Source organism: Oncorhynchus clarkii, chromosome 30, assembly GCF_045791955.1.
Source record: "Oncorhynchus clarkii lewisi isolate Uvic-CL-2024 chromosome 30, UVic_Ocla_1.0, whole genome shotgun sequence".
NCBI lineage: Eukaryota > Metazoa > Chordata > Actinopteri > Salmoniformes > Salmonidae > Oncorhynchus > Oncorhynchus clarkii.
The window spans coordinates 23,368,776-23,394,790 of NC_092176.1; the positions used below are offsets into that span (position 1 = coordinate 23,368,776).

Genomic DNA, 26,015 nt, shown 5'->3' on the forward strand with positions numbered 1-26,015 from the left:
GCCATGCAGGAGTGGAAAAGAGCAGTCATGCTAACTTTCCTGTCTGTCTTTGTCTGTCTCTCTTCCTACTTGTGCTGTGGTCCAGGAGCGTGAGCATGCTAAGGTGGTGGAGCTGCGTGCAGTGCAGGACGCCCAGGCCCCAGAGGGGCTGAAGAGCAGCCAGGCAGTGCTGGAGGACAGACAGCTGCCTCTAGAGCAGAAGAAGAGGAAGATTCTCCGCAATCTCCGAACCCTGGAACAGGCTGGCCTCGTCACCACTGGCAACAAGTACCAGGATCTCATCAACGACATCTCCAAGGTACACGAACGCACATACTGATGGCCTTCAGAGTTTGTTGCAGAATACCCATCTAACCAATCACATCCCTTCTTTGTGTGCTTGACAGGACATTCGTTACCAGAGGCGTTACAGACAGAGGAGGAAGGCAGAGCTAGTGAAGCTCCAACAGACACTGAGTGCGCTCAACTCAAAGACAGCCTTCTATCAGGACCAGACCAACTACTATGACACTTACATCAGGACCTGCCTTGACAACCTCAACAGGAAGTGAGTGTCCCTTACAAAACAGACCCCTCGGCACTTAGTTAACCTAAAAACATACACTGTACAGGGCCTAGCAAGTCAACAAGGATCTCGGGTTACAGAGGAGGAATTGGTTTGGAATGGCGCCATATGGGCTAGTTTTGAATTACATTGTCATTGCTATTGTCATGATCAGAGCCTATGGTCCCATTCAAAACTTGATGTGTGCGTGAGTGACTTCCATGCGTGTGTGACCTACCTGGTGTGTGTCCCCACAGGAACGCGCGGCGGTCCATCAAGCTGGACAGGAAGGTGGAGGAGAAGGGCAGTAAGAAGTGGAAGCATCAGTCTCTGAAGTACACGGCGGCCCGGCTGCATGAGAAGGGAGTGATCCTGGAGATAGAGGGGCTGCAAACCAACCAGTGAGTGAAACAGAGGGGAGGACAGCTGGTCCTAGTTAGCTTAGCATTGTGCTTGGACATCAGCTTCCCGGCGCCGGAGTCGTGTTCATTTGTACAAACCGTTTCAAAGCATAGCAAAATGTTTTACAATTGAAAACGTTTTGCAACATAAAATATTTTACAATGAACAGCCAGGGTTTTGTGATTTAAGAGGTAGTGTGGTTGAACTAATGTGAACATGGTATTGAATCCTGAGTGAATTGGTACCATACCAGGTCTCGGGTATTGTGGTAGAAGTAGGTTATCCATATTTGACAAGGGGCTCTGCTCCAATACTTTCAGAAATGCATGAGTCTGTCATAGCTTTTACAAATCAGATCAGTGATTATTCCAAAGGAAGGGAGGACGAAAGGATGCATTGGTAAAGTATTGGGACGGGGCCAAGGCCCCAGGTCTTTGATGTGATGAGTGAGCTCTGTAAGCTCTGTGTGAGACGGGGAGGAAGGAAAAACCTCATTAATAAGGGGCATTTTCCATACAGACGCCCACCGTGTTCTGTCTATCTCTCGCTCTCTCTCGCTCTCTGTCTGTCTTTTTTGTGTTATCCCCACTCTCTCCTTCACTCTCTGTCCCTCTCTCTTTCCCCTCTCCCTCCATCTCTCTGAATACTCACTCCCGTCCTTCTTGTTTTGGCCAGGCTGTTCCAGCTAGAGTGGCGCTGAGAGCCAAAGTCCGCTCCTGTGGCTCCTCACTGCACACTGTGGGAGTTCCAGGCTAGGTCAAAGAGGAAACAGAGAGCTAGTATCTAGAAGACAGTGCTACGTCCTCTTTAGAGCCATTTAAACACACTACACTTTGGCCCAATATCATCAATGCATTTCAGAAAATAAATAAGTACAAACAAAAAAAACGATTTCAAAGCATTCTATTTCTGGTCATAATATTTCTCACACTCAACATTTAAATGTTATTCCAAAACAAGTCTGTCTGACGTTGTGACCTACGGACAATAGCAGGACTAGAGTTGGTTATTATCCAGTCTCTGTATCCTGTATTTTCATTTTGACTCATTCTTTTAATCCCATGTTTTTGTATTTTCTCTCAGGTTCAAAAATGTCATGTTTGACATCTCGCCCAGTGAGGAAGTTGGGGACTTTGAGGTGAAGGCCAAGTTTATGGGAGTTGAGATGGAAAAAGTCCAACTCCATTTCCAGGTAATGCTTTTCCCTGGAACTACGATGACGCATATTTGTCACTGACCGTCTGTTTCTGTCCCTGTCTGCAGTATGATAGTTGACTGTCTGTTGTCCCTGTCTAACTATCTATCTCAGTCCCGGTCTGTCTGTCTCGGTCCCTGTCTGACTTTCTCTGTTTCTGTCCCTGTCTATCTCAGTCCCTGTCTGACTTTCGCTGTTTCTGTCCCTGTCTATCTCAGTCCCTGTCTGTCCATCTCTGTCCCTGTCTGACTTTCTCTGTTTCTGTCCCTGTCTGTCTATCTCGGTCCCTGTCTGACTTTCTCTGTTTCTGTCCCTGTCTGTCTATGTCCCTGTCTGACTTTCTCTGTTTCTGTCCCTGTCTGTCTATGTCCCTGTCTGACTTTCTCTGTTTCTGTCCCTGTCTGACTTTCTCTGTTTCTGTCCCTGTCTGACTTTCTCTGTTTCTGTCCCTGTCTGACTTTCTCTGTTTCTGTCCCTGTCTGACTTTCTCTGTTTCTGTCCCTGTCTGACTTTCTCTGTTTCTGTCCCTGTCTGACTTTCTCTGTTTCTGTCCCTGTCTGACTTTCTCTGTTTCTGTCCCTGTCTGACTTTCTCTGTTTCTGTCCCTGTCTCTCTGTTTCTGTCCCTGTCTCTCTGTTTCTGTCTGTCTATCTCGGTCCCTGTCTGTCTATCTCGGTCCCTGTCTGTCTATCTCGGTCCCTGTCCCTGTCTGTCTATCTCTGTTTCTGTCCCTGTCTGTCTATCTCAAATCAAATCAAATCAAATTTTATTTGTCACATACACATGGTTAGCAGATGTTAATGCAAGTGTAGCGAAATGCTTGTGCTTCTAGTTCCGACAATGCAGTAATAACCAACAAGTAATCTAACTAACAATTCCAAAACTACTGTCTTGTACACAGTGTAAGGGGATAAAGAATATGTACATAAGGATATATGAATGAGTGATGGTACAGAGCAGCATAGGCAATCTCTGTTTCTGTCCCTGTCTGTCTATCTCTGTTTCTGTCCCTGTCTGTCTCTCTCGGTCCCTGTCTGTCTCTCTCGGTCCCTGTCTGTCTCTCTCGGTCCCTGTCTGTCTCTCTCGGTCCCTGTCTGTCTCTCTCGGTCCCTGTCTGTCTGTCTGTCTCTCTCGGTCCCTGTCTGTCTGTCTGTCTCTCTCGGTCCCTGTCTGTCTGTCTGTCTCTCTCGGTCCCTGTCTGTCTGTCTGTCTCTCTCGGTCCCTGTCTGTCTGTCTGTCTCTCTCGGTCCCTGTCTGTCTGTCTGTCTCTCTCGGTCCCTGTCTGTCTGTCTCTCTCGGTCCATGTCTGTCTGTCTCTCTCGGTCCCTGTCCCTGTCTGTCTCTCTCGGTCCCTGTCCCTGTCTGTCTCTCTCGGTCCCTGTCCCTGTCTGTCTCTCTCGGTCCCTGTCTGACTTTCTCTGTTTCTGTCCCTGTCTAGGACCTGCTCCAACTTCAGTACGACGGAGTGGCAGTGATGAAGATGTTTGACAAGGCCAAAGTCAATGTCAACCTGCTCATCTTCCTCCTCAACAAGAAGTTCTATGGAAAATAAACCAAATATAGAGGAAGGGTAAAGATATGGAGGAGGACATGGGTGTGAAAGGATTGTATACCTTCTGACAAAGGAAGTTTGAATGGTCCGTAACGTGTTATGTATGTCTGACTGAATATGATTTGGTTTCAATTTATAGCATGTCTATCCTCAGGCTCACATACACACATCCTCAGGCTGGTGAGCCACAAACACACACAGGGTTGTTGGTTTTATTTGATGTCGTTTTGATTGATCTTGTATTGTCATGTTATATCTGTTTCATTATTTAGTTTATGTTCAGTTTTCCACAGGGAGATTGTACATGGAATATATTTTTTTAAGGTATATTGTAATGAAATCTACATTTTATATGTAGGGATTCTATAAAGACAACACTGTTATTGTCACTGAAAAATAAAGTATGTTTGCAACAAGATGTGTACAATGCACTACTGCCTAATAGTCCGAATGGGAGTTTAGACAGTAGTACAATTCCTGTCCAGCTATATACAGTAGCCAGCATGGATTGTCTGGAAGTGGTTAATAATCAGTGTTTTTTTAATCCACATACAGTACATTGGGAAGCTGTGCATCTTTTAAAGTCTATTCATGAACATGTATTTCTAGAGTTTCGCTGCTTTTTACACATAATGTACCGTCCAGTATACATTTAAATAATTTCTAATGTTTTAATGAGTTTAATAAAAATATATATATTATTTGCTTGGTCTTTGTTTTAAAGACGAATACACTCTGACCTATATGAAATGTTGATGTTTAAAGGGATATTGCTTGATTTGATCAAAGAAAGAATGGAGCATTAATCGTTTTTATGTGTCACCCCAAGATGAAAAATATGCCCTGGTCCAAGATGGTTGTATACGTGACTGAATAGACACGTTTTAATTCCTGTCTGTATTAATGAATCACTCGAGAGTAGGCGAGGCTTTTTACGACCTCTGTTGTTGATGGAGTCGAGACTTTTCAAAACCAATGTGTCTTTTGGTGCTACGCGCTGACTGTTCGAAGGCTTACGGCAGTTTCCCTAACACAAAAAAATAGTTTTGAGATATTTTCTTTGTCTTAAGTTTAATGAAACGTTTGCCTGCGAAATCAATTTAGGATAAGAGTGAATTTACAGTCATGGTTTACTGGATTGTTGCGACGTTGGTCATTTTTGCTCTCCAAACTTCAGCATATGTGCCACACAATGGTAAGTCCAATGCCTTGGTCTTTTTTCTCTCTTTATTTTCATACATCAGTTAAAACACTGACATTATTATTATGTTTTACATTATGAGGAGATATTGACCTCATGAGCTCTTTATCAGTTTTACGAAGCACTTTGGGTTTTGAAATGTGCCCACTTGCATTGTTCATTGTCGAGGGTAAAAATTTTTTTTTTTAAAGATTAACAAAAACAGCAGTTTCAGTGGCGAACATTTATTTTTAACCGCCATAAAAATGTTTATGAAAATGAAGATGGAAACTTAACGGGATTTGAAGACAATTGCGATGGAACACGTACGTATAGCTCAACATGAAAAGCTCTTTCAAACTTTGTGCACAATTTAGAAAAATGTGTTAGTATATTCAACATATTTACCCCCTGACTCAAACTGCCACTTGTAGGCTAAATCCAGGGGTTTTCCAATGCCGTTTTTTCACGCAGAAAGGGCGCATGGAAAGATGTGAAAATGAATTATGACAAACCTTTTGTGTTCAGCATGTTAATTATCCTCGACCCTGGTAGGACAGCATGCAGAGTAGACTATACTTACACTCGATTGTCTGCTGTGGCATGTTCGCTATAGGACCGCCACTTTACATGTTTACAGTGAGGTGTGCACACCTTGCGGTTATGCTATATCTCACCGTTCATTAGGCACTTTATAATGAAGAGCACATACTGTTATTTGTTACTCAGCTCCTGTTGTCTGTCTCTCTCAGACTCCAGACTCAACCTGAGGACGTTTGCAGGGATCTTCCTGTCGGTGACTGATGAGCCCATCGACTACATAGGGCTGGATGTACAGGAGGGTAGTGGCTCAGGGATGGGCCAGGAGCCAGTGAAGAAGCAGGAGCATGGCCATCACGGCCCTCGTCGCTCCACCAAGATTGTCATCTCTGAGGAGGCCCGCAGCTTCCTCCAGGGTCGCCTAGCAACGGCCTTCGTCCCCACAGTCTACACCCTGGTCTTCATTATCAGCGTCCCCCTCAACCTGATTGCCGTGGTGATGTTTGTGCGTCGTATCCGTCCGAGGAAGCCGGCAGTGATCTACATGCTGAACCTGGCCAGTGCCGACCTCCTCTTCGCCCTGCTGCTCCCCTTCAGGATCTCATACCATTTCCACGGCAACAACTGGGTTTATGGCCCCTTCATGTGTCGCCTGGTGACAGCAGCCTTCTACTGCAACATGTATTGCTCTGTCCTGCTCATGATGTGCATCAGCATCGACCGCTTCCTGGCGGTGGTCTACCCCATGGACTCCCTAACGTGGCGTAGTCCACAGACGGCCGCCGTGGTCTGTGGCGCCATGTGGCTGTTGGCCTTGGGAGGAGTGACCCCCCTCCTGCTCTCCAGACAGACCATCCACCTCCCGGATGTGGGCATCACTACCTGCCACGACGTGCAGGATGTAGACAAGCTCCGTGCCTACTACCTCTACTTCTTCCCCATTTACTCCTCCATCTTCTTCTTCATCCCTCTGGTGTTCACAGCTGTGTGCTACGTCCGTATTGTGCAGGCCCTGGCCGCAGCCAACGTGGAGAACCGCTCCAGGAAGTCTCGTGCGGTGGTGATGGCGGTGACAGTGCTGGTGGTGTTTGTGGCCTGCTTCACCCCCACCAATGTCATCCTCCTGGTGCACTACCTCAAGCTGGCCCATGGACGCAGTGACAGCTCCTACCAGGCCTACCTGCTCTCCATGTGTGTGGGCAGCATTAGCTGCTGCCTGGACCCGCTCATCTACTACTTTGGTTCGTCCCAGTGCCAGAGACAGGTGGCAGCTCTGCTGGGCTGCAGACAGGCTGGGCCAGGAGCAGAGCTAAGCTCTCAGACAGGCAGTACCAGGACCAGCAGACTGGAGAGCATTCAGAGCACTGTGGGCAGTCATTACAGGAAGCTCATGGCCTGACGCCTTGGAACTGCGAATTCAAACAGACTCTAGGGCTGCATCTCGATAGTCTAGAGCAGGGCTTCTTAAACTATGTGTCGTAACCCAAAGTGGGCCCTGGGCATGTGAGAGGTAGGTCTTATGATCTGCATCTATAATCACTCGGGCTGTCAAACTAAAACATTTCATAGAGTTCATCGCAGAATTTGGTGTGATTAATTGTGATAAATCGCAAATTCTGAATGATCTAAAATTGAGCTGTAATTTACCATTGCTTTTAATACAAAAAGCATTACAAGAATATTGACACCTTGATTTTGTCCAAAGTAACGTTAAGCAAAATCCATTAAATTGATAAAGCACACTATCTTTAACCTCAATGTCAACTTTTTTGACATTGCATTGTTGTTTTTAGCAGTATAGATTATGTATTTTGGTTGCCTGACGACTCAAACTGAATTATTCCGCTGCTCTATGTTCAACTACATACTTCAGTCAGACTGCCATCGTTGAAGTTGTTTGTGGTAACGTCAAAATGAGGGGTGTTGTACAAAATAAAGTCATCAGTTCGTCTCTAACCAATCAGAGTATCAAAGCCAATGACGAATTTTCTACATGCCGCTAATTCCCACATGTTCTTGCTCTGGCCCAACGTAACTGATTAACTCTGACAGCCCTAGTAATCACACACTATTTCTTCTTCATGTGGGTCTTTGGAGGATGATTTGGGTCACTAGAGGACGGTCAATTTCTCATTTGGGTCTCGAGCTGAAAAGGTTTAAGAACCCCTGGTCTAGGATGTCTTTGTCTCCTCCCTCATCTATTTCCCTTCATCTGCACTGATTTAAAACGTTATATAGATGAAGGCAACATATGGATGCCTGCCAGGCATTTTCGCTCACCTGTCCAGTACCTTTAGAACAATGCAGATGAAAGTAAGGAGGCAAGGAGAGGACTCCACATAAGAGTATTGAGATGCAGCCACTGTTTACCCTGTCCACCTTGTCAAGTGAGGGATCTTGAATTTATTGCACTTCTCTTTTTGATTGTCTTAATTGTTTTTTCATAGTTTGCGTTAAGTCAAGAGCCAAATTTTAATGCCAGTCTACTGATATTTACACGTCTATAAATGCTTTGTTACTGCAGATACTGTATATTGAGTAATGCTTAAGGCAAAATTCTGGAAACATTCAATAAATTCCCAGGTTTTCCAGAAATCCTGGTTGGAGGGATCCGGGAATCCTCCAACTAGGATCTTGGGAAAACCATAGAATTTATTGAATGTTCACGTAATTTTGTAACCTTAGTAAATAATACACTCTATACATATACAGTGTGTTGGGAAAGTAATCAGACCCCTTGACTTTTTCCATATTTTGTTATGTTACAGAATTATTCTAAAATTGATTTTCCTCATCAATCTATACCCAATACCCCACAATGACAAAGCAAAAACAGGTTTTTCTATTTTGTTTTTGTAAATTTATAAAAAATTAAAAACATACCTTATTTACATATTCAAACCGTTTGCTATTTTACTTGAAATTGAGCTCAGTTGCATCCTGTTTCCATTGAGTATCCTTGAAGTTTCTACAACTTGATTGGAGTCCAACTGTGGTAAATTGAATTGATTGGACATGATTTGGAAAGGCGCACACCTGTCTATATAAGGTCACACAGTTGACAGTGCATGTCAGAGAAAAAAAAACAAGCCATGATGTTGAGGAAATTGTCCGTAGAGTGCAGAGACGGGATTGTCACGAGGCACCGATCTGGGGAAGAGTACCAAAACATTTCTGAGATAATGAAGTTCCCCAAGAACACAGTGGCCTCCATCGTTCTTAAATGGAAGAAGTTTGGAACCACCAAAACTTCCTAGAGCTGGTCGCCTGGCCAAACTGAGCAATCGGGGGAGAAGGTCCCCGATGCAGCACTCCACCAATCAGGCCTTTATGGTAGAGTGGCCAGATGGAAGCACTCCTCAGTAAAAGGCACATGACAGCCCACTTGGAGTTTGACAAAAGGCACCTCAAGGACCATGAGGAACAAGATTCTCTGGTCTGATGAAACCAAGATTGAACTATTTGGCCTGAATGCCAAGCGTCATGTCTGGAGGAAACCTGGCATCATCCCTACGGTGAAGCATGGGGTGGGAGCATCATGCTGTGGGGATGTTTTTCAGCGGCAGGGACTGGGAGACTTGTGAGGATCGAGGGAAAGATGAACAGAGCCAAGTACAGAGATTTCCTTGATTAAAACCTGCTCCAGAGAGCTCAGGACCTCAGACTGGGGAGAAGGTTCATCTTACAACAGGACAACGACCCTGAACACACAGCTAAGACAACGCAGGATTGGCTTCGGGACATGTCTCTGAATGTTCTTGAGTGAACCAGCCAGAGCCCGGACTTGAACCAGATCGAACGTCTCTGGAGAGACCTGAAAATAGCTCCCCATCCAACCTGACATAGCTTGAGAGGATCTGCAGAGAAGAATGGGAGAAACTCCCCAAATACAGGTGTTCCAAGCTTGTAGCGTCATACCCAAGAAGACTTGAGGCTGTAATCGCTGCCAAAGGTGCTTCAACAAAGTACAGAGTAAAGGGTCAGAATACTTATGTATTTAGTTCATGACAATGTACAGGTAACACATGAGTAAATGAGGGATATAAAGTATATTTAAGCAGGTGCTTCCACACAGGTGTGGTTCCTGAGTTAAGTAAGCAATTAATATCCCTTCATGCTTAGCGTCATATATATAAAAAATATTGGGCATACCATTATTTTGGCTACCATGGCTATGCCCCCATCCAGAGCACGAGTGGTCACTGAATGGTTTGATGAGCATGAAAATGATCTAAACCGTATGCCTTTGCGGTCTCAGTCACCAGATCTACACCCAACTGAACACTTAAGGGAGATTCTGGAGTGGTGCCTGAGAGTGTTTTCCACCAACATCAACAAAGCCCAAATTATGGAATTTTCTCATGGAAGAATGGTGTCACATTCCTCCAATCGAGATCCAGACAGTTGTAGAATCTATACCAAGGTGCATTGAAGCTGTTCTGGCTCTTGGTGCCCGATGCCCTGTTAAGACACTTGATGTTGCTGTTTCCTTTGTTTTGGCAGTTACCTGTATATTACTACATGCTCTATATAAACGTTTAAGAAATAGTCCATATTGTCATGCAGTGTCTCAAAACCACAGTATTAACATGAATAGTTTACATTGGCTGTCTACACATTTCAAGTTAAGTATGAAAGTAGTTGGCGGTTGTCTGATTTCTTAACTCCTCACTAACCTACAGGAAGTTTTACATTGTATAACCAATGTTACATTTTATTCAGATCTTATTACTTCAATGGAATTAGTTACAAAATGAGTTTGAAAGTCTTTATTTAAATGTCTGTTTGGACAGTTATATTGAACTGTTATCACTGTAACTATCAAAGAAGCAGTAAAGACATGAAAACATTCACTGTAAAAACATTTTTTATTATTACATGGTCATATCACTCTCCCTGTGTATGTAAGACATGATTTAAAGACGCATGAAAGTACATATCATATTTGGTTAGATAGTTCTGGGATCAAAGTTCCACTAAAGAGATGTTGGGCACAATAGTGAGGATCTGGTTGTTTTGCTCAAGCCATAGTCTTCTCTTCCTCTGTAGTCGGATTCTTCCCTGTAGTCAGATTCTTCTCTGTAGTCTTCTCTTCCTCTGTAGTCGGATTCTTCTCCATAGTCTTCTCTTCCTCTGTAGTCAGCTTCTCCTCCATAGTCGCCTCCCCCACCATAGTCTTCTCTTCCTCAGTAGTCTGCTTCTCTTCCATAGTATCCTCATCCACCACCTTCTCCTTCTGGTTGTCATCGGGGAACAGCTCTGAAATAAGGAGGATGTAAAGATTAGATACAAACAGAGAGATTTGTGTTGCATGACTACTACCCCTCAGTATCACAGAGGAAGTTTGTTTCATTGCCATTTCCTGACTAAATTGCATATCCTCTAGAATTCAGGCCATACTTGCTCTCAGCTATGCGTCTTTACCACAGGAAAACGAGGATGCTTTATATGTAGATAATAAAAAGGACATAGCATTTTTATTATGCTTGTAATGTCTCCCCCTTGTGGTTTTGCATGGCTATGACACACCGTAGTTCACCTGTGGTGGGCCAATGATAATGGCCATTGGTCTTTGCAGTAATTTCAACTTTCAACGAAAACAAGTTGAGCCTGTATATTGCTATGGAACTAGACCCTGACCATGGAATGGCCATCATTTTCCTCTGTCTGCTCAAGATAGAGTAAGAGAGGTAATTGTGACTGCTCATATGATTCAATTCCCCTCAAACACAGTGACAATTTGGATCGACTTAACCTTTTATTGATTTTTCAGCATCTATTACAGATAAAAAGATGAGGAGCGAAGAGAATCGCTGACCTGTTTTTCCATCATAGGTGTGGTGTGTCTCTGGGAAGTTCAGGCACTCTGCCTGGTTCTTATAGGTGTCCGGGTATGTGGGATCCATTTTCCCTGACCTTGCTGAAAGAGAGGAGGGAGGGAGGCTGGTAAGCTTTCCAAACAGAAACTTGCTTGTGAACTCTTTTAGGGCTAGTAACAGACAACAAAAGGCTCGTCTTCCATTGTCTTTCAAAACAATGCATTGAACTCGCTGGTTACTGAAATAGTGACCCCTTTGACAGAAAGACACCTTATCTTGTTTCAACACCTTATCGATGTAGGGTCAACTTTCACAATGCCCTATCTGGAGTACAGCCTGCCCACAGTCGTGGCCAAAAGTTTTGAGAATGACACAAATATTAATTTTCACAAAGTTTGCTGCTTCAGTGTCTTTAGATATTTTTGTCAGAGGTAACTATGGAATACTGAAGTATAATTATAAAAATTTCATAAGTGTCAAAGGCTTTTATTGACAATTACATGAAGTTGATGCAGAGTCAATATTTGCAGTGTTGACCCTTCTTTTTCAAGACCTCTGCAACACGCCCTGGCATGCTGTCAATTAACTTCTGGGCCACATCCTGACCGATGGCAGCCCATTCTTGCATAATCAATGCTTGGAGTTTGTCAGAATTTGTTGGTTTTTGTTTGTCCACCCGCCTCTTAAGGATTGACCACAAGTTCTCAATGGGATTAAGGTCTGGGGAGTTTCTTGGCCATGGACCCAAAATATCGATGTTATAACAAGAGAATCACTGACATGATGTCAGCTGATTCTTTTGTGGTAGGGCTGAAATGCAGTGGAAATGTTTTTTGGTATTCAGTTAATTTGCATGGCAAAGAGGGACTTTGCAATTCATCTGATCACTCTTCATGACATTCTGGAGTATATGCATATTGCCATCATACAAACTGAGGCAGCAGACTTTGTGAAAATGAATCTTTGTTTCATTATCAAAACTTTTGGCCACAACTGTACACTGCTACTATTTATCAACATCAATGAGTGGTGCCCGCTTGGGGCTAGCTTCATCCCAGATCTGTATGTGCTTAAACAAAGTCATACATTTTGGTCATGACACTGAACCAACACTGCAGTTAGGAGTCGGTTAAAGCACATCCAGATGGGTCCAGACTAGTTTGGGAGTGGACTCAAGTTGATTGTTTGAGTGGACTTACTAAACAGGAGTAGGTATCTGCCAGTGATGTCTCCATTACGAGAGGTGTCTGACCATAGCAGGCAGTCAGGGCAGGTCTCCAGGTACTTACCTTTGTGTTCAGACAAATGAACTGTGGATCCACAAAATGATCCATTATGATTAGGACATTTGGTAACACCTTTTTAGGCCTGTTTCAGCTAATACTTCCAAAAATTCAATAAAATCTTATACCAAATGTCAGGTTTCGTTTTGGTGCTTGTTTTAGTCATTACCAAATAAACTACTATATAATTATTAGATAATTATAATGTTGCAACATTTTTACCATGCCATTTCCAAGTACCTGAAAAATATCTAACTAAAATAAAGTGTAACATTATTTTATTCTTTGAATCTTTACAGGCTTATCATCATGACATAAAGGGAAGACATAGCATGGTATAATGATAAGGCACAGGGTACAGTACAATGTACGTAATAAATAGGCAAGTAGATAAAGTCCCTATTATTGAGCAGCTAAATGATTTCATCATTAAGATGTAGAGCACTAGCCTGGTTGCCAAATCTGTGTCTGTTTCTGCTTCAGTCAACTCGCTCCTTTGTTGATGTCCTATTTGGCATAACGCCAGAGGAGGGTGTTGACTAATGCACTGACAGATCTGGCGAGCAGGCTAGTAGAGCACGGGTCACTTACTGTGAACTGTGGAGGTGGTGCCGGAGATGGTAGCATTTGTTGCACCGACAAGGCATTTGCCATCACTGATAGATATTTAGGAAAACTTGTTAGCATAAAGTAGGTGCCAACCTGAGACATTCTCTTTGCTTTCCGAGAAAGGTGAAATTAAATGTCCACCATTGCAGATACTTTCCTAATATTTTTTAACGCCCAATGACATTCGTTACAGTCCACATTCATATCCACAACCTAACCAGACTTACATGCGGTCTCCCCAACGTAGTGTGACTACTTGATGGTCAGATGTAGCCGACAGTTCAATCCAGGAGCTTTTCAGAGTCCCCAAAGCTTTTTGGAAGACTGAATGATCCGCAGACCCCATCACATACACCCATTTGCCATAGATCTACCAGTCACAGACAAGGAAAAACCCATGAGTTTCAAACCATCTTCATTGCAGTATCCTTAACCTAACTTGGACCATTTGAAGTTGAAAAAAACAACAAAAGGTACTCTCTTAGAATAAAGGGTTCTTCTGGTGTCCCCATAGGAGAACCCTTTTGGTTACATGTAGAACCCTCTATGGAAAGGGTTCAACATGTAACCAAAAAGGGTTCTACAAAGGGTTCTCCTATGGGGACAGCCGAAGAACTCTTTAAGGTTCTAGATGGCACTTTTTTTTTCTAAGTGTAGAGTAGTACAGATGTATGATCTTAATTTGATCACTCTTTTGTTGCTGAGAATATTCCTACACTGCAGGAAATGCAAATGAGCTTTGCGATTTACATAAATTAACTGAAAACCCGCACTAACACACAGTTATATTAACAGTATTGCACTTTTCATGTAGACTACTTTTGGCCAGCTAATAGCCGAACCACTGATCAAGCAATATTATGGACTAGATGTTCTAATCCTTTTGCTGCAGGATTTTCTTGCTATGACAATACTGGCAAAATTAAGATCCTAAATCTGTATGTATACTGCACAGCATCTGTCACTGTCCCAAAATAAATAATCACACGTTCATTTGCCACAAATAGCCCTTATTTGTCAAATAAATGGCTGTGTCTCAAAATGACACCTTCCCCAGAGTGTTTGGCTCTGGCCAAAGTAGGTTGTCTGGATAGGGAGTAGTGTCATCTGCGATGTAGTCATTAAGTCTAAAGATCATGTTTAGTACTATGATCACAACTTACCTCAGTATGGTCCTCCAGTACCAGGGGTTTGACCAGTTCTTTACAGAGCGGTGCAGATGCAGCATTCAGAGAAGCTAGAGCTAGGAGAGATACGACTAGCTGGACAGACATAGTGAAAGATGAGAGAGCTGGAGCAGAGACACGTGAGACGATAGTACAGTACAGCCAGAGCAGGACACCTCTACTTCTGGAGCATGTACTTCACAGAGGCTTAGACAAAACACTGTTGCATAAGGGGCTATGTGGAGGAGGAAGAGGAGGGGAGGTTTTCAACAGGCTTGAATGCTTGAATGGATAAGTGAAGGCCTAAATCAGCATTCATATCCAGACTTTTATTATATAACTCTGAATGGTTGTCCCCTCCCTGACTGAATGGACACCATCAGCTGGGGACCAGAACACTAAATAGAGACTGTATGGGAATACTGCCCTTGAATTAATTCAAACAGACAGCCTGGAAACCAGCTAAATGATGACGACCACAGTCTGGTGAGGTAGCTTTTTACAACAAGTTAAATAAGTAATCAAATGATCAATAGGGTGGAGAGTGTCTGGATTGGTATAGAACTACTGTAAAACAATGTTGCAGGATGAAGAGGGAGGAAGCCCTTGGTTTGGTGTATGTGCACATGAGGCCTACACTTTCTCATGGGTCACCTGGCAACCAACTGCCTTGGTCCCAAAACAAAATAGCTTTTCTTTGGACTGTTTTGTTGTGCCCTTTTGTCTCATTTGGCATAAAGATGTAAGAATGTGCTGACCCTTAGGAACCAATAAATTCATTCAGGGTGAGGGCTACATGGAAGCTGAAACGGGTAGCAATTGAAATAGATTGTAATGAAAGATGCCCCAGATGATGTGTCTGAAATAGCCAAATCCACTCATTTGGAGGGGCATCAACATACTTTTGTATATATAGTGTATATATTTATACTCCGGACATTGCTCGTCCTAATATTTCTTAATTCCAATCTTTGACTTTTAGATTTTTTTCAAATCAAATTGTATTTGTCACATGCGCCAAATATAACAGGTAGACTGTAAAGTGAAATGCTTACTTACAAGCCCCTAACCAACAATGCAGTTTAAAAAATATGAATAAGAAATAAAAGTAACAAGTAGTTAAAGAGCAGCAGTAAAAAACCAATAGCGAGACTATATACAGGGGGTACCGGTATAGAGTCAATGTGTGGGGGCACCGGTTAGTCGAGGTAATTGAGGTAATATGTACATGTAGGTAGAGTTATTAAAGTGACTATGCATAGATAATAACAGAGAGCAGTGGCGTAAAAGAGGGGGGGGCAATGCAAATAGTCTAGGTAGCCATTTGATTAGTGTTCAGGAGTCTTGGCTTGGGGGTAGAAGCTGTTTAGAAGCCTCTTGGACCTAGACTTGGCGCTCAGGTACAGCTTGCCGTGCGATAGCAAAGAGAACAGTCTTTGACTAGGGTGGCTAGAGTCTTTGACAATTTTTAGTGCCTTTCTCTGACACCGCCTGATATAGAGGTCCTGGATGGCAGGACGCTTGGCCCCAGTGATGTTCTTGGCTGTACACACTACCCTCTGTAGTGCCTTGTGGTCGGAGGCCAAGCAGTTGCAATACCAGGCAGTGAGGCAACCCGTCAGGATGCTCTCGATGGTGCAGCTGTAAAACCTTTTGAGGATCTGAGGACCCATGCCAAATCTTTTCAGTCTCCTGAGGGGGAATAGGTTGTGCTCTTTTCACGACTGTCTTGGTGTGCTTGGACCATTTTAGTTTATTGGTGATGTGAACGTCAAGGAACTTGAAGCTCTAAACCTGCTCCACTACAGCCCCGTCGATGACAATGGGGGCGTGCTCAGTCCTCCTTTTCCTGTAGTCCACAATCATCTCCTTGGTCTTGATCACGTTGAGGGAGAGGTTGTTGTCCTGGCACCACATGGCCAGGTCTCTGACCTCCTCCCTATAGGCTGTCTCGTTGTTGGTGATCAGGCCTACCACTGTTGTGTCATCAGCAAACTTAATGATGGTGTTGGAGTCGTGCCTGGCCGTGCAGTCATGAGTGAACAGGGAGTACAGGAGGGGACTGAGCACGCACCCCTGAGGGGCCCCTGTGTTGAGGATCAGCGTGGCAGATGTGTTGTTACCTACCAATACCACCTGGGGTCGGCCCGTCAGGGAGTCCAGGATCGTGTTGCAGAGGGAGGTGTTTAGTCCCAGGGTCCTTAGCTTTTTAACGAGCTTTGAGGGCACTATGGTGTTTAACGCTGACCTGTAGTCAATTAATAGCATTCTCAAATAGGTGTTCCATTTGTCCAGGTGGGAAAGGACAGTGTGGAGTGCAATAGATATGCGTACATAACAAATTGGAGTGGGTCTAGGGTTTCTGGGATAATGGTGTTGATGTGAGCCATGACCAGCCTTTCAAAACACTTTATGGCTACAGACGTGAGTACTACAGGTCGGTAGTCATTTAGGACAGGTTACCTTAGTGGTCTTGGGCACAGTGTCTGCTTAAAACATGTTGCTATTACAGACTCAGACAGGGAGAGGTTGAAAATGTCAGTGAAGACACTTGCCAGTTGGTCAGTGCATGCTCGCAGTACACGTCCTGGTAATCCGTTTGGCCCTGCGGCCTTGTGAATGTTGACCTGTTTAAAGATCTTACTCAAATCGGTTGTGGAGAGCGTGGTCACACAGTCGTCCGGAACAGCTGGTGATCTCATGCATGTTTCAGTGTTAGTTGCCTCGAAGCGAGCATAGAAGTACTTTAGCTCATCTGGTAGGCTCATGTCACTGGGCAGCTCTCATCTTTGCTTCCCTATGTAGTCTGTAATGGTTTGCAAGCCCTGCCACATCCGATGAGCCTTAGTCTTAGTCCGGTATTGACACTGCCTGTTTGATGTTTCGTCGGAGGGCATAGAGGGATTTCTTATAAGCTTCCGGGTTAGAGTCCCGCTCCTTAAATGCGGCAGCTCTAGCCTTTAGCTCAGTGCAGATGTTGCCTGTAATCCATAGCTTCTGGTTGGGTTATGTACGTACGGTCACTGTGGGGATGACCTTATTGAGGAAGCCAATGACTGATGTGGTGTACTCCTCAATGCCATAGGAAGAATCCGGGAACATATTCCAGTCTGTGCTATAAAAACAGTCCTGTAGTTTAGCATCTGCTTCATCTGACCACTTTTTTATTGACCGAGTCACTGGTGCTTCCTGCTTAAATATTTGCTTGTAAGCAGGAATCAGGAGGGTAGAATTATGGTCAGATTTGACAAATGGAGGGCGAGGGTGTATTGTTAGATATTACTGCACTGTTGGAGCTAGGAACACAAGCACTTTGATACACCCACAATACCATCTGCTAAATACACTACCGTTCAAAGGTTTGGGGGTCACTTAAAAATGTCCTTGTTTTACAAAGAAAAACTATTTAAAATAACATCAAATTGATCAGAAATACTGTGTAGACATTGTTAATGTTGTAAATGACTATTTAGCTAGAAATGGCTTTCTTTTTAATGGAATATCTACAGTTGAAGTCGGAAGTTTACATACATATTAGCCAAATACAGTGGGGCAAAAAAGTAGTTAGTCAGCCACCAATTGTGCAAGTTCTCCCACTTAAAAAGATGAGAGGCCTGTAATTTTCATCAGAGGTACACTTCAACTATGACCGACAAAATGAGAAAAAAAATCCAGAAAATCACATTGTAGGATTTTTAAAGAATTTATTTGCTAAGTATTTGGTCACCTACAATCAAGCAAGATTTCTGACTCTCACAGATCTGTAACTTCTTCTTTAAGAGGCTCCTCTGTCCTCCACTCGTTACCTGTATTAATGGCACCTGTTTGAACTTGTTATCAGTATAAAAGACACCTGTTCACAACCTCAAACAGTCACACTCCAAACTCCACTATGGCCAAGACCAAAGAGCTGTCAAAGATCACCAGAAACAAAATTGTAGACCTGCACCAGGCTGGGAAGACTGAATCTGCAATAGGTAAGCAGCTTGGTTTGAAGAAATCAACTGTGGGAGCAATTATTAGGAAATGGAAGCCCCAGATCTCCCTCGATCTGGGGCTCCACGCAAGATCTCACCCCGTGGGGTCAAAATTATCACAAGAACGGTGAGCAAAAATCCCAGAACCACACGGGGGGACCTAGTGAATGACCTGCAGAGAGCTGGGACCAAAGTAACAAAGCCTACCATCAGTAACACACTACGCCGCCAGGGACTCAAATCCTGCAGTGCCAGACGTGTCCAGGCCCGTCTGAATTTTGCTAGAGAGCATTTGGATGATCCAGAAGAAGATTGGGAGAATGTCATATGGTCAGATGAAACCAAAATAAAACTTTTTGGTAAAAACTCAACTTGTCGTGTTTGGAGGACAAAGAATGCTGAGTTGCATCCAAAGAACACCATACCTACTGTGAAGCATGGGGGTGGAAACATCATGCCCTGGGGCTGTTTTTCTGCAAAGGGACCAGGACGACTGATCCGTGTAAAGGAAAGAATAAATGGGGCCATGTATCGTGTGATTTTGAGTGAAAACCTCCTTCCATCAGCAAGGGCATTGAAGATGAAACATGGCTGGGTCTTTCAGCATGACAATGATCCCAAACACACCGCCCGGGCAACAAAGGAGTGGCTTCGTAAGAAGCATTTCAAGTTCCTGGAGTGGCCTAGCCAGACACTAGATCTCAACCCCATAGAAAATCTTTGGAGGGAGTTGAAAGTCCGTGTTGCCCAGCAACAGACCCAAAACATCACTGCTCTAGAGGAGATCTGCATGGAGGAATGGGCCAAAATACCAGCAACCGTGTGTGAAAACCTTGTGAAGACTTACAGAAAACGTTTGACCTGTCATTGCCGACAAAGGGTATATAACAAAGTATTGAGATAAACTTTTGTTATTGACCTCTGTCATTGCCAAATACTTATTTTCCACCATCATTTGCAAATAAATTCATTAAATCCTACAATGTGATTTTCTGGATTTTTTTTGTCATTTTGTCTGTCATAGTTGAAGTGTACCTATGATGAAAATTACAGGCCTCTCATCTTTTTAAGTGGGAGAACTTGCACAATTGGTGGCTGACTAAATACTTTTTTGCCCCACTGTACATTTAAACTCAGTTTTTCACAATTCCTGACATTTAATCCTAGTAAAAATTCCCTGTCTTATGTCCGTTAGGATCACCCCTTTATTTTAAGAATGTGAAATGTCAGAATAGTAGTAGAGAGAATGATTTATTTCAGCTTTTATTTCTTTCATCACATTCCCAGTGGGTCAGAAGTTTACATACACTCAATTAGTATTTGATAGCATTGCCTTTACATTTTTTTAACTTGGGTCAAACATTTCGGGTAGCCTTCCACAAGCTTCCCACAATACGTTGGGTGAATTTTGGCCCATTCATCCTGACAGAGCTGGTGTAACTTTGTCAGGTTTGTAGGCCTCCTTGCTTGCACATGCTTTTTCAGTTCTGCCCACAGATTTTCTATAGGATTGAGGTCAGGGCTTTGTGATGGCCACTCCAATACCTTGACTTTGTTGTCCTTAAGCCATTTTGCCACAACTTTGGAAGTATGCTTGGGGTCATTGTCCATTTGGAAGACCCATTTGCGACTAAGCTTTAACTTCCTGACTGGTCTTGAGATATTGCTTCAATATATCCACATAATTTTCCGGCCTCATGATGCCATCTATTTTGTGAAGTGCACCAATTCCTCCTGCAGCAAAGCCACAGCATGATGCTGCCACCACCGTGCTTCACGGTTGGGATGGTGTTCTTCAGCTTGCAAGCTCCCCCTTTTTCCTCCAAACATAACGATGGTCATTATGACTAAACAGTTATATTATTGTTTCATCAGACCAGAGGACATTTCTCCAAAAAAGTACGATCTTTGTCCCCACGTGCTTTGCAAACTGTAGTCTGGCTTTTTTATGGCAGTTTTGGAGCAGTGGCTTCTTCCTTGCTGAGCGGCTTTTCAGGTTATGTCGCTATAGGACTTGTTTTAATGAGGATATAGATACTTTTGTACCTGTTTCCTCCAGCACCTCCTTTGCTGTTGTTCTGGGATTGATTTGCACTTTTCACACCAAAGTAGGTTCATCTCTAGGAGACAGTATCGGAGGACGCATAGTATGGTTCCCGATTACTCCTTCCTGAGCGGTATGACGGCTGCATGGTCCCATGGTGTTTATACTTGCGTACTAGTGTTTGTACAGATGAACGTGGTACCTTCAGGCATTTGGAAATTGCTCCCAAGGATGAACCGGACTTGTGGAGATCTACAATTATTTTTCTGGGGTCTTGGCTGATTTCTTTTGATTTTCCCATGATGTCAAGCAAAAAGGCACTGAGTTTGAAGGTAGGCCTTGAAATACATCCACAGGTACACCTCCAATTGACTCAAATTATGTTAATTAGCTTATCAGAAGCTTCTGAAGCCATGACATAATTTTCTGGAATTTTCCAAGCTGTTTAAAGGCACAGTCAACTTAGTGTATGTACACTTCTGACCCACTGGAATTGTGATACAGTTAAATAATCTGTCTGTAAACAATTTTTGGAAAAAATACTTGTGTCATGCACAAAGTAGATGTCCTAACCGACTTGCCAAAACCATAGTTTGTTAACAAGAAATGTGTGGAGTGGTTTATAAACAAGTTTTAATGACTCCCACCTAAGTGTATGTAAACTTCAGACTTCAACTGTACATAGGCTTACAGAGGCCCATTATCAGCAACCATCACTTCGGTGTTCCAATGGCACGTTGTGTTAGCTAATCCAAGTTTATCATTTTCATTGGCTAATTGATCATTAGAAAACCCTTTTGCAATTATGTTAGCACAGCTGATGTTGTGCTGATTAGAGGAAATAAAACTGGCCTTCTTTAGACTAGTTGAGCATCAGCATTTGTGGGTTCGATTACATTCCATGCAAGAAATTGTCATGAAACTGAAGATCTCGTAAAACACAGTGTACTACTCCCTTCACAGAACAGAGCAAACTGGCTCTAACCAGAATAGAAAGAGGAGTGGGAGTCCCCAGTACACAACTGAGCAAGGGGACAAGTATGTTAGAGTGTCTAGTTTGAGAAAGACGCCTCACAAGTCCTCAACTGGCAGCTTCATTAAATAGTACCCTCAAAACACCAGTCTCAACAGTGAAGAGGCGACTCCAGGATGCTGGCCTTCTTGACAGAGTTCCTCTGTCCAGTGTCTCTGTTCTTTTTCCCCATCTTTTCTTTTTATTGGCCAGTCTGAGATATGGCTTTTTCTTTGCAACTTTGCCTAGAAGCAAAGATCTCGAGAGCCCTTGGTTCTCTATGGTGTTAAGTCAAAGCGTGACTAGGGGGGTGTTCTAGTCTTTTCATTTCTATGTTGGTGCTCTTAGTATAGTTCCCGATTAGAGGCAGCTGATGTTCGTTGTCTCTAATTGGGGATCATATTTAGGAAGCCTTTTCTCCCACCTGCTTTGTGGGATATTGTTTTGTGTATGTGCATGTTTCACCACTGATGTCACGATTCGTTGTTTGTTTATTGTTTTGTTTGGAAGTTTCCCTTTATTAAAAGATGTAGAACTTTAATCACGCTGGGCCTTGGTCCGTCCATTTTCACACTACCTACATGTACAAATTACCCCGACTAATCTGTACCCCCGCACACTGACTCGGTACCCCCTGTATATACCCTCATTATTGTTATTTTATTGTGTTACTTTTTTAGAAATTTTGACTCTTCATGAACTGCACTGTTGGATAAGGGCTTGTAAGTAAGCAATTCATGGTAAGGTCTACACTTGTTGTTTTCGGTGCATGTGACAAAGTTTGATTTGATTAATACACCCAGTCACTACAAAGATATAGGCGTCCTTCCCAACTCAGTTGCTGGAATGGAAAGAAAACACTCAGGAATTTCACCATGAGGCCAGTGGTAAATTTAAAACAGTTACAAAGTTGAATGGTTACTCCACAATATTAACCTAAATGACAGAGTGAAAAGAAGGAAGCCTCTACACAATACAAATATTCCTGAACATGCATCCTGTTTGAGATAAGGCACTAAAGTAAAACTGCAAAAAAATAGGTGAATAAATTAACTCTATGTCCTGAAAGCAAAATGTTATGTTTGGGGAAAATCCAACACATCACTGAGTACCGCGGTCCATATTTTCAAGCATGGTGGTGACTGCATCATGTTATGGGTGTGCTTGTCAACAGCAAGGACTATGGAGGTTTTTAGGATAAAAAGAAACGGAGTAGAACTAAGCACAGGTAAAATCCTAGAGCAAACCTGGTTCAGTCTGCTTTTCCAACAGACACTGGGAGACAAATTCACCTTTTAGCAGGACAATAACCTGAAACACAAGGCCAAATATACACTGCTCAAAAAAATAAAGGGAACACTTAAACAACACAATGTAACTCCAAGTCAATCACATTTCTGTGAAATCAAATTGTCCACTGAGGAAGCAACACTGATTGACAATAAATTTCACATGCTGTTGTGCAAATGGAATAGACAACAGGTGGAAATTATAGGCAATTAGCAAGACACCCCCAATAAAGGAGTGGTTCTGCAGGTGATAACCACAGACCACTTCTCAGTTCCTATGCTTCCTGGCTGATGTTTTGGTCCCTTTTGAATGCTGGCGGTGCTTTCACTCTAGTGGTAGCATGAGACGGAGTCTACAACCCACACAAGTGGCTCAGGTAGTGCAGCTCATCCAGGATGGCACATCAATGCGAGCTGTGGCAAGAAGGTTTGCTGTGTCTGTCAGCGTAGTGTCCAGAGGATGGAGGCGCTACCAGGAGACAGGCCAGTACATCAGGAGACGTGGAGGAGGCCGTAGGAGGGCAACAACCCAGCAGCAGGACCGCTACCTCCGCCTTTGTGCAAGGAGGAGCAGAAGGAGCACTGCCAGAGCCCTGCAAAATGACCTCCAGCAGGCCACAAATGTGCATGTGTCTGCTCAAACGGTCAGAAACAGACTCCATGAGGGTGGTATGAGGGCCCGACGTCCACAGGTGGGGGTTGTGCTTACAGCCCAACACCGTGCAGGACGTTTGGCATTTGCCAGACAATACCAAGATTGGCAAATTCGCCACTGGCACCCTGTGCTCTTCACAGATGAAAGCAGGTTCACACTGAGCACATGTGACAGATGTGACAGTCTGGAGACGCCATGGAGAACGTTCTGCTGCCTGCAACATCCTCCAGCATGACCGGTTTGGCGGTGGGTCAGTCATGGTGTGGGGTGGCATTTCTTTGGGGGGCCTCCATGTGCTCGCCAGAGGTAGCCTGACTGCCAATAGGTACCGAGATGAGATCCTCAGACCCCTTGTGAGACCATATGCTGGTGCGGTTGGCCCTGGGTTCCTCCTAATGCAAGACAATGCTAGACCTCATGTGGCTGGAGTGTGTCAGCAGTTCCTGCAAGAGGAAGGCATTGATGCTATGGACTGGCCCGCCCGTTCCCCAGACCTGAATCCAATTGAGCACATCTGGGACATCATGTCTCGCTCCATCCACCAACGCCACGTTGCACCACAGACTGTCCAGGAGTTGGAAGATGCTTTAGTCCAGGTCTGGGAGGAGATCCCTCAGGAGACCATTCGCCACCTCATCAGGAGCATGCCCAGGCGTTGTAGGGAGGTCATACAGGCACGTGGAGGCCACACACACTACTGAGCCTCATTTACACTTAAGGACATTACATCAAAGTTGGATCAGCCTGTAGTGTGGTTTTCCACTTTAATTTTGAGTGTGACTCCAAATCCAGACCTCCATGGGTTGATAAATTTGATTTCCATTGATCATTTTTGTGTGATTTTGTTGTCAGCACTTTCAACTATGTAAAGAAAAAAGTATTTAATAAGAATATTTAATTCATTCAGATCTAGGATGTGTTATTTTAGTGTTCCCTTTATTTTTTTGAGCAGTGTACAATGGAGTTGTTTTCCAAGATGACGTTGAATGTTCCTGAGTGGCCTAGTTACAGTTTTGACTTAAATTGTCTTGAAAATCTTTGGCAAGACTTGAAAATGTCTGTCTAGCAATGTTCAACAAACAACTTGACAAAGCTTGAAGAATTTTTAAAATAATAATGTGAAAGTATTGTACAATCTAGGTGTGCATAGCTCTTAGAGACTTACCAAAGGTGATTCTAACATGTATTGACTCAGGGGTGTGAATACCTATGTAATTTCATTTTCAATAAATTTGTAAACATTTCTAAAACATGTTTTCACTTTGTTATTATGGGGTATTGTGTGTAGATATTTCATACATTTTTAAATCAGGCTGTCACACAACAAAATGTGGAATAAGTCAAGGACTATGAATACTTTCTGAAGGCACTGTACAAGTTGGATTCACATCTCCAACTAAACCAAAAATAAAAGTTCAAGAATAGGATTAAGCCAGTGGCTCAGATGAAACTATCCAAGCATTAGATATCCTTTAAATTGTAATATTTATCTGCGTTGTCAACCAAACACAATTCAATAATACTTTTGTAATACAGTAAATAGCCTAAAGTTAAGGCTATTTTACAAACTAATGTTACAGTATTTATTCAACCTTAAAATGAGTAACACATCCATGATCACATTTTACAGGTCTGTGCAGGTCTTCAGAATTTCTATAATAATCTGCACAGAATCATGAACAGCATTGATCACTTGCACTATGTACTTTTAATGTAATCTCAACTGCAATCCATGTCATTTGGTTGTTCGATTAGATGAAGCATAGGGAAACACATTAAGTTGTTGTATAAATACAAAATATCTGACATATACTGAACAAAAATATAAATGCAACATGCAACAATTTCAAATATTTTACTGAGTTATAGTTCATATAAGGAAATCAGTCAATTAAAATGCATTCATTAGGCTCTAATCTATGGATTTCACATGACTGGAAATACAGATATGTGTAAGGACAAACGCTGGGAGACGAGATGCAAATACAGGGCGTGAACATTTAATAAACAACGGACATGAAACAGAACATGGACAGCGAAAACAAAACGACAATGCTGACTTTGGGATCAAACTGAGGAACAGACAGATCTAGAGGGGGAAATCAACAAAGTGAAGGAGTCCAGGTGATTCCAATGAAGCGCTGATGTGCGTATTGATAGTGACAGGTGTGCGTAATGATGGGCTGCCAGGCACCCTCGAGCGCCAGAGAGATATGCATCTGGTCACAGAAACTGTACCTTAAAAAAAGTTAAGGGCGTGGATCAGAAAACCAGTCACTATCTTGTGTGACCACCATTTGCAGAACGACATCTCCATCGCATAGAGTTGATCAGGCTGTTGATTGTGGCCTGTGGAATGTTGTTCCACTCCTCTTCAATGGCTGTGCAAAGTTGGATATTGGCGGGAGCTGGAACACGCTGTCATACATGTCAATCCAGAATATCCCAAACATGCTCAAACAGTGACGTTTGTTGAGCATGCAAGTCATGGAAGAACTGGGACATTTTCAGCTTCCAGGAATTGTGTACAGATCCTTGCGATATGGGGCCGTGCATTATTATGCAGAAACATGAGGTGATGGCGGTGGATGAATGGCACAACAATGGACCTCAGGATCTCGTCACGGTATCTCTGTGAATTCAAATTGCCATCGATAAAATGCAATTGTGTTCGTTGTCCATAGCTTATGCCTTATGCCATACCATAACCCAGCCACCATGGGGCACTGTTCACAGTGCAAATCTCTC

General features: G+C 43.2%; 3 protein-coding genes across 4 annotated transcripts in view; 2 read left to right on the top strand and 1 right to left on the bottom strand.

Annotated features, from left to right (window-relative positions):
* LOC139389261 (ras GTPase-activating-like protein IQGAP2) overlaps window positions 1-4,392 on the top strand; it is a 79,621-nt gene extending 75,229 nt beyond the window's left edge. For both annotated transcript variants that reach the window (XM_071135813.1, XM_071135814.1), the window contains exons 34-38: window positions 86-298; window positions 387-547; window positions 802-945; window positions 2,030-2,138; window positions 3,580-4,392. In XM_071135813.1, the coding sequence (XP_070991914.1) occupies window positions 86-298; window positions 387-547; window positions 802-945; window positions 2,030-2,138; window positions 3,580-3,693 (741 nt within the window). In that variant the 3' untranslated portion in view covers window positions 3,694-4,392. The remainder of the gene's footprint in view (window positions 1-85; window positions 299-386; window positions 548-801; window positions 946-2,029; window positions 2,139-3,579) is intronic.
* A 244-nt stretch (window positions 4,393-4,636) lies between these two features.
* On the top strand, window positions 4,637-10,275 carry LOC139390061 (coagulation factor II (thrombin) receptor). The gene is made up of 2 exons (XM_071137180.1): window positions 4,637-4,888; window positions 5,626-10,275. The coding sequence occupies exons 1-2, from the start codon at window positions 4,819-4,821 to the stop codon at window positions 6,810-6,812; spliced, it is 1,257 nt and encodes a 418-aa protein (XP_070993281.1). The 5' UTR covers window positions 4,637-4,818; the 3' UTR covers window positions 6,813-10,275.
* Window positions 10,276-10,433: 158 nt separating this feature from the next.
* LOC139389512 (saxitoxin and tetrodotoxin-binding protein 2-like) lies at window positions 10,434-14,446 on the bottom strand. The gene is made up of 6 exons (XM_071136333.1): window positions 14,288-14,446; window positions 13,352-13,494; window positions 13,107-13,171; window positions 12,432-12,542; window positions 11,232-11,333; window positions 10,434-10,672 (listed from the first exon to the last, which is right to left on the bottom strand). The coding sequence occupies exons 1-6, from the start codon at window positions 14,396-14,398 to the stop codon at window positions 10,434-10,436; spliced, it is 771 nt and encodes a 256-aa protein (XP_070992434.1). The 5' UTR covers window positions 14,399-14,446.
* Window positions 14,447-26,015: the final 11,569 nt, after the last annotated feature.

Bases quoted from the DNA above. Each gene is read 5' to 3' on its own strand.
- LOC139390061 (XM_071137180.1), top strand. From the start codon at position 4,819: ATGGTTTACTGGATTGTTGCGACGTTGGTCATTTTTGCTCTCCAAACT. The intron at 4,889-5,625 runs GTAAGTCCAATG...TGTCTCTCTCAG, and splicing joins AGCATATGTGCCACACAATG to ACTCCAGACTCAACCTGAGG.
- LOC139389512 (XM_071136333.1), bottom strand. From the start codon at position 14,398: ATGTCTGTCCAGCTAGTCGTATCTCTCCTAGCTCTAGCTTCTCTGAAT. The intron at 13,495-14,287 runs GTAAGTTGTGAT...TGTGACTGGTAG, and splicing joins TACTGGAGGACCATACTGAG to ATCTATGGCAAATGGGTGTA. The intron at 13,172-13,351 runs GTAAGTCTGGTT...AATATCTATCAG, and splicing joins CTACGTTGGGGAGACCGCAT to TGATGGCAAATGCCTTGTCG.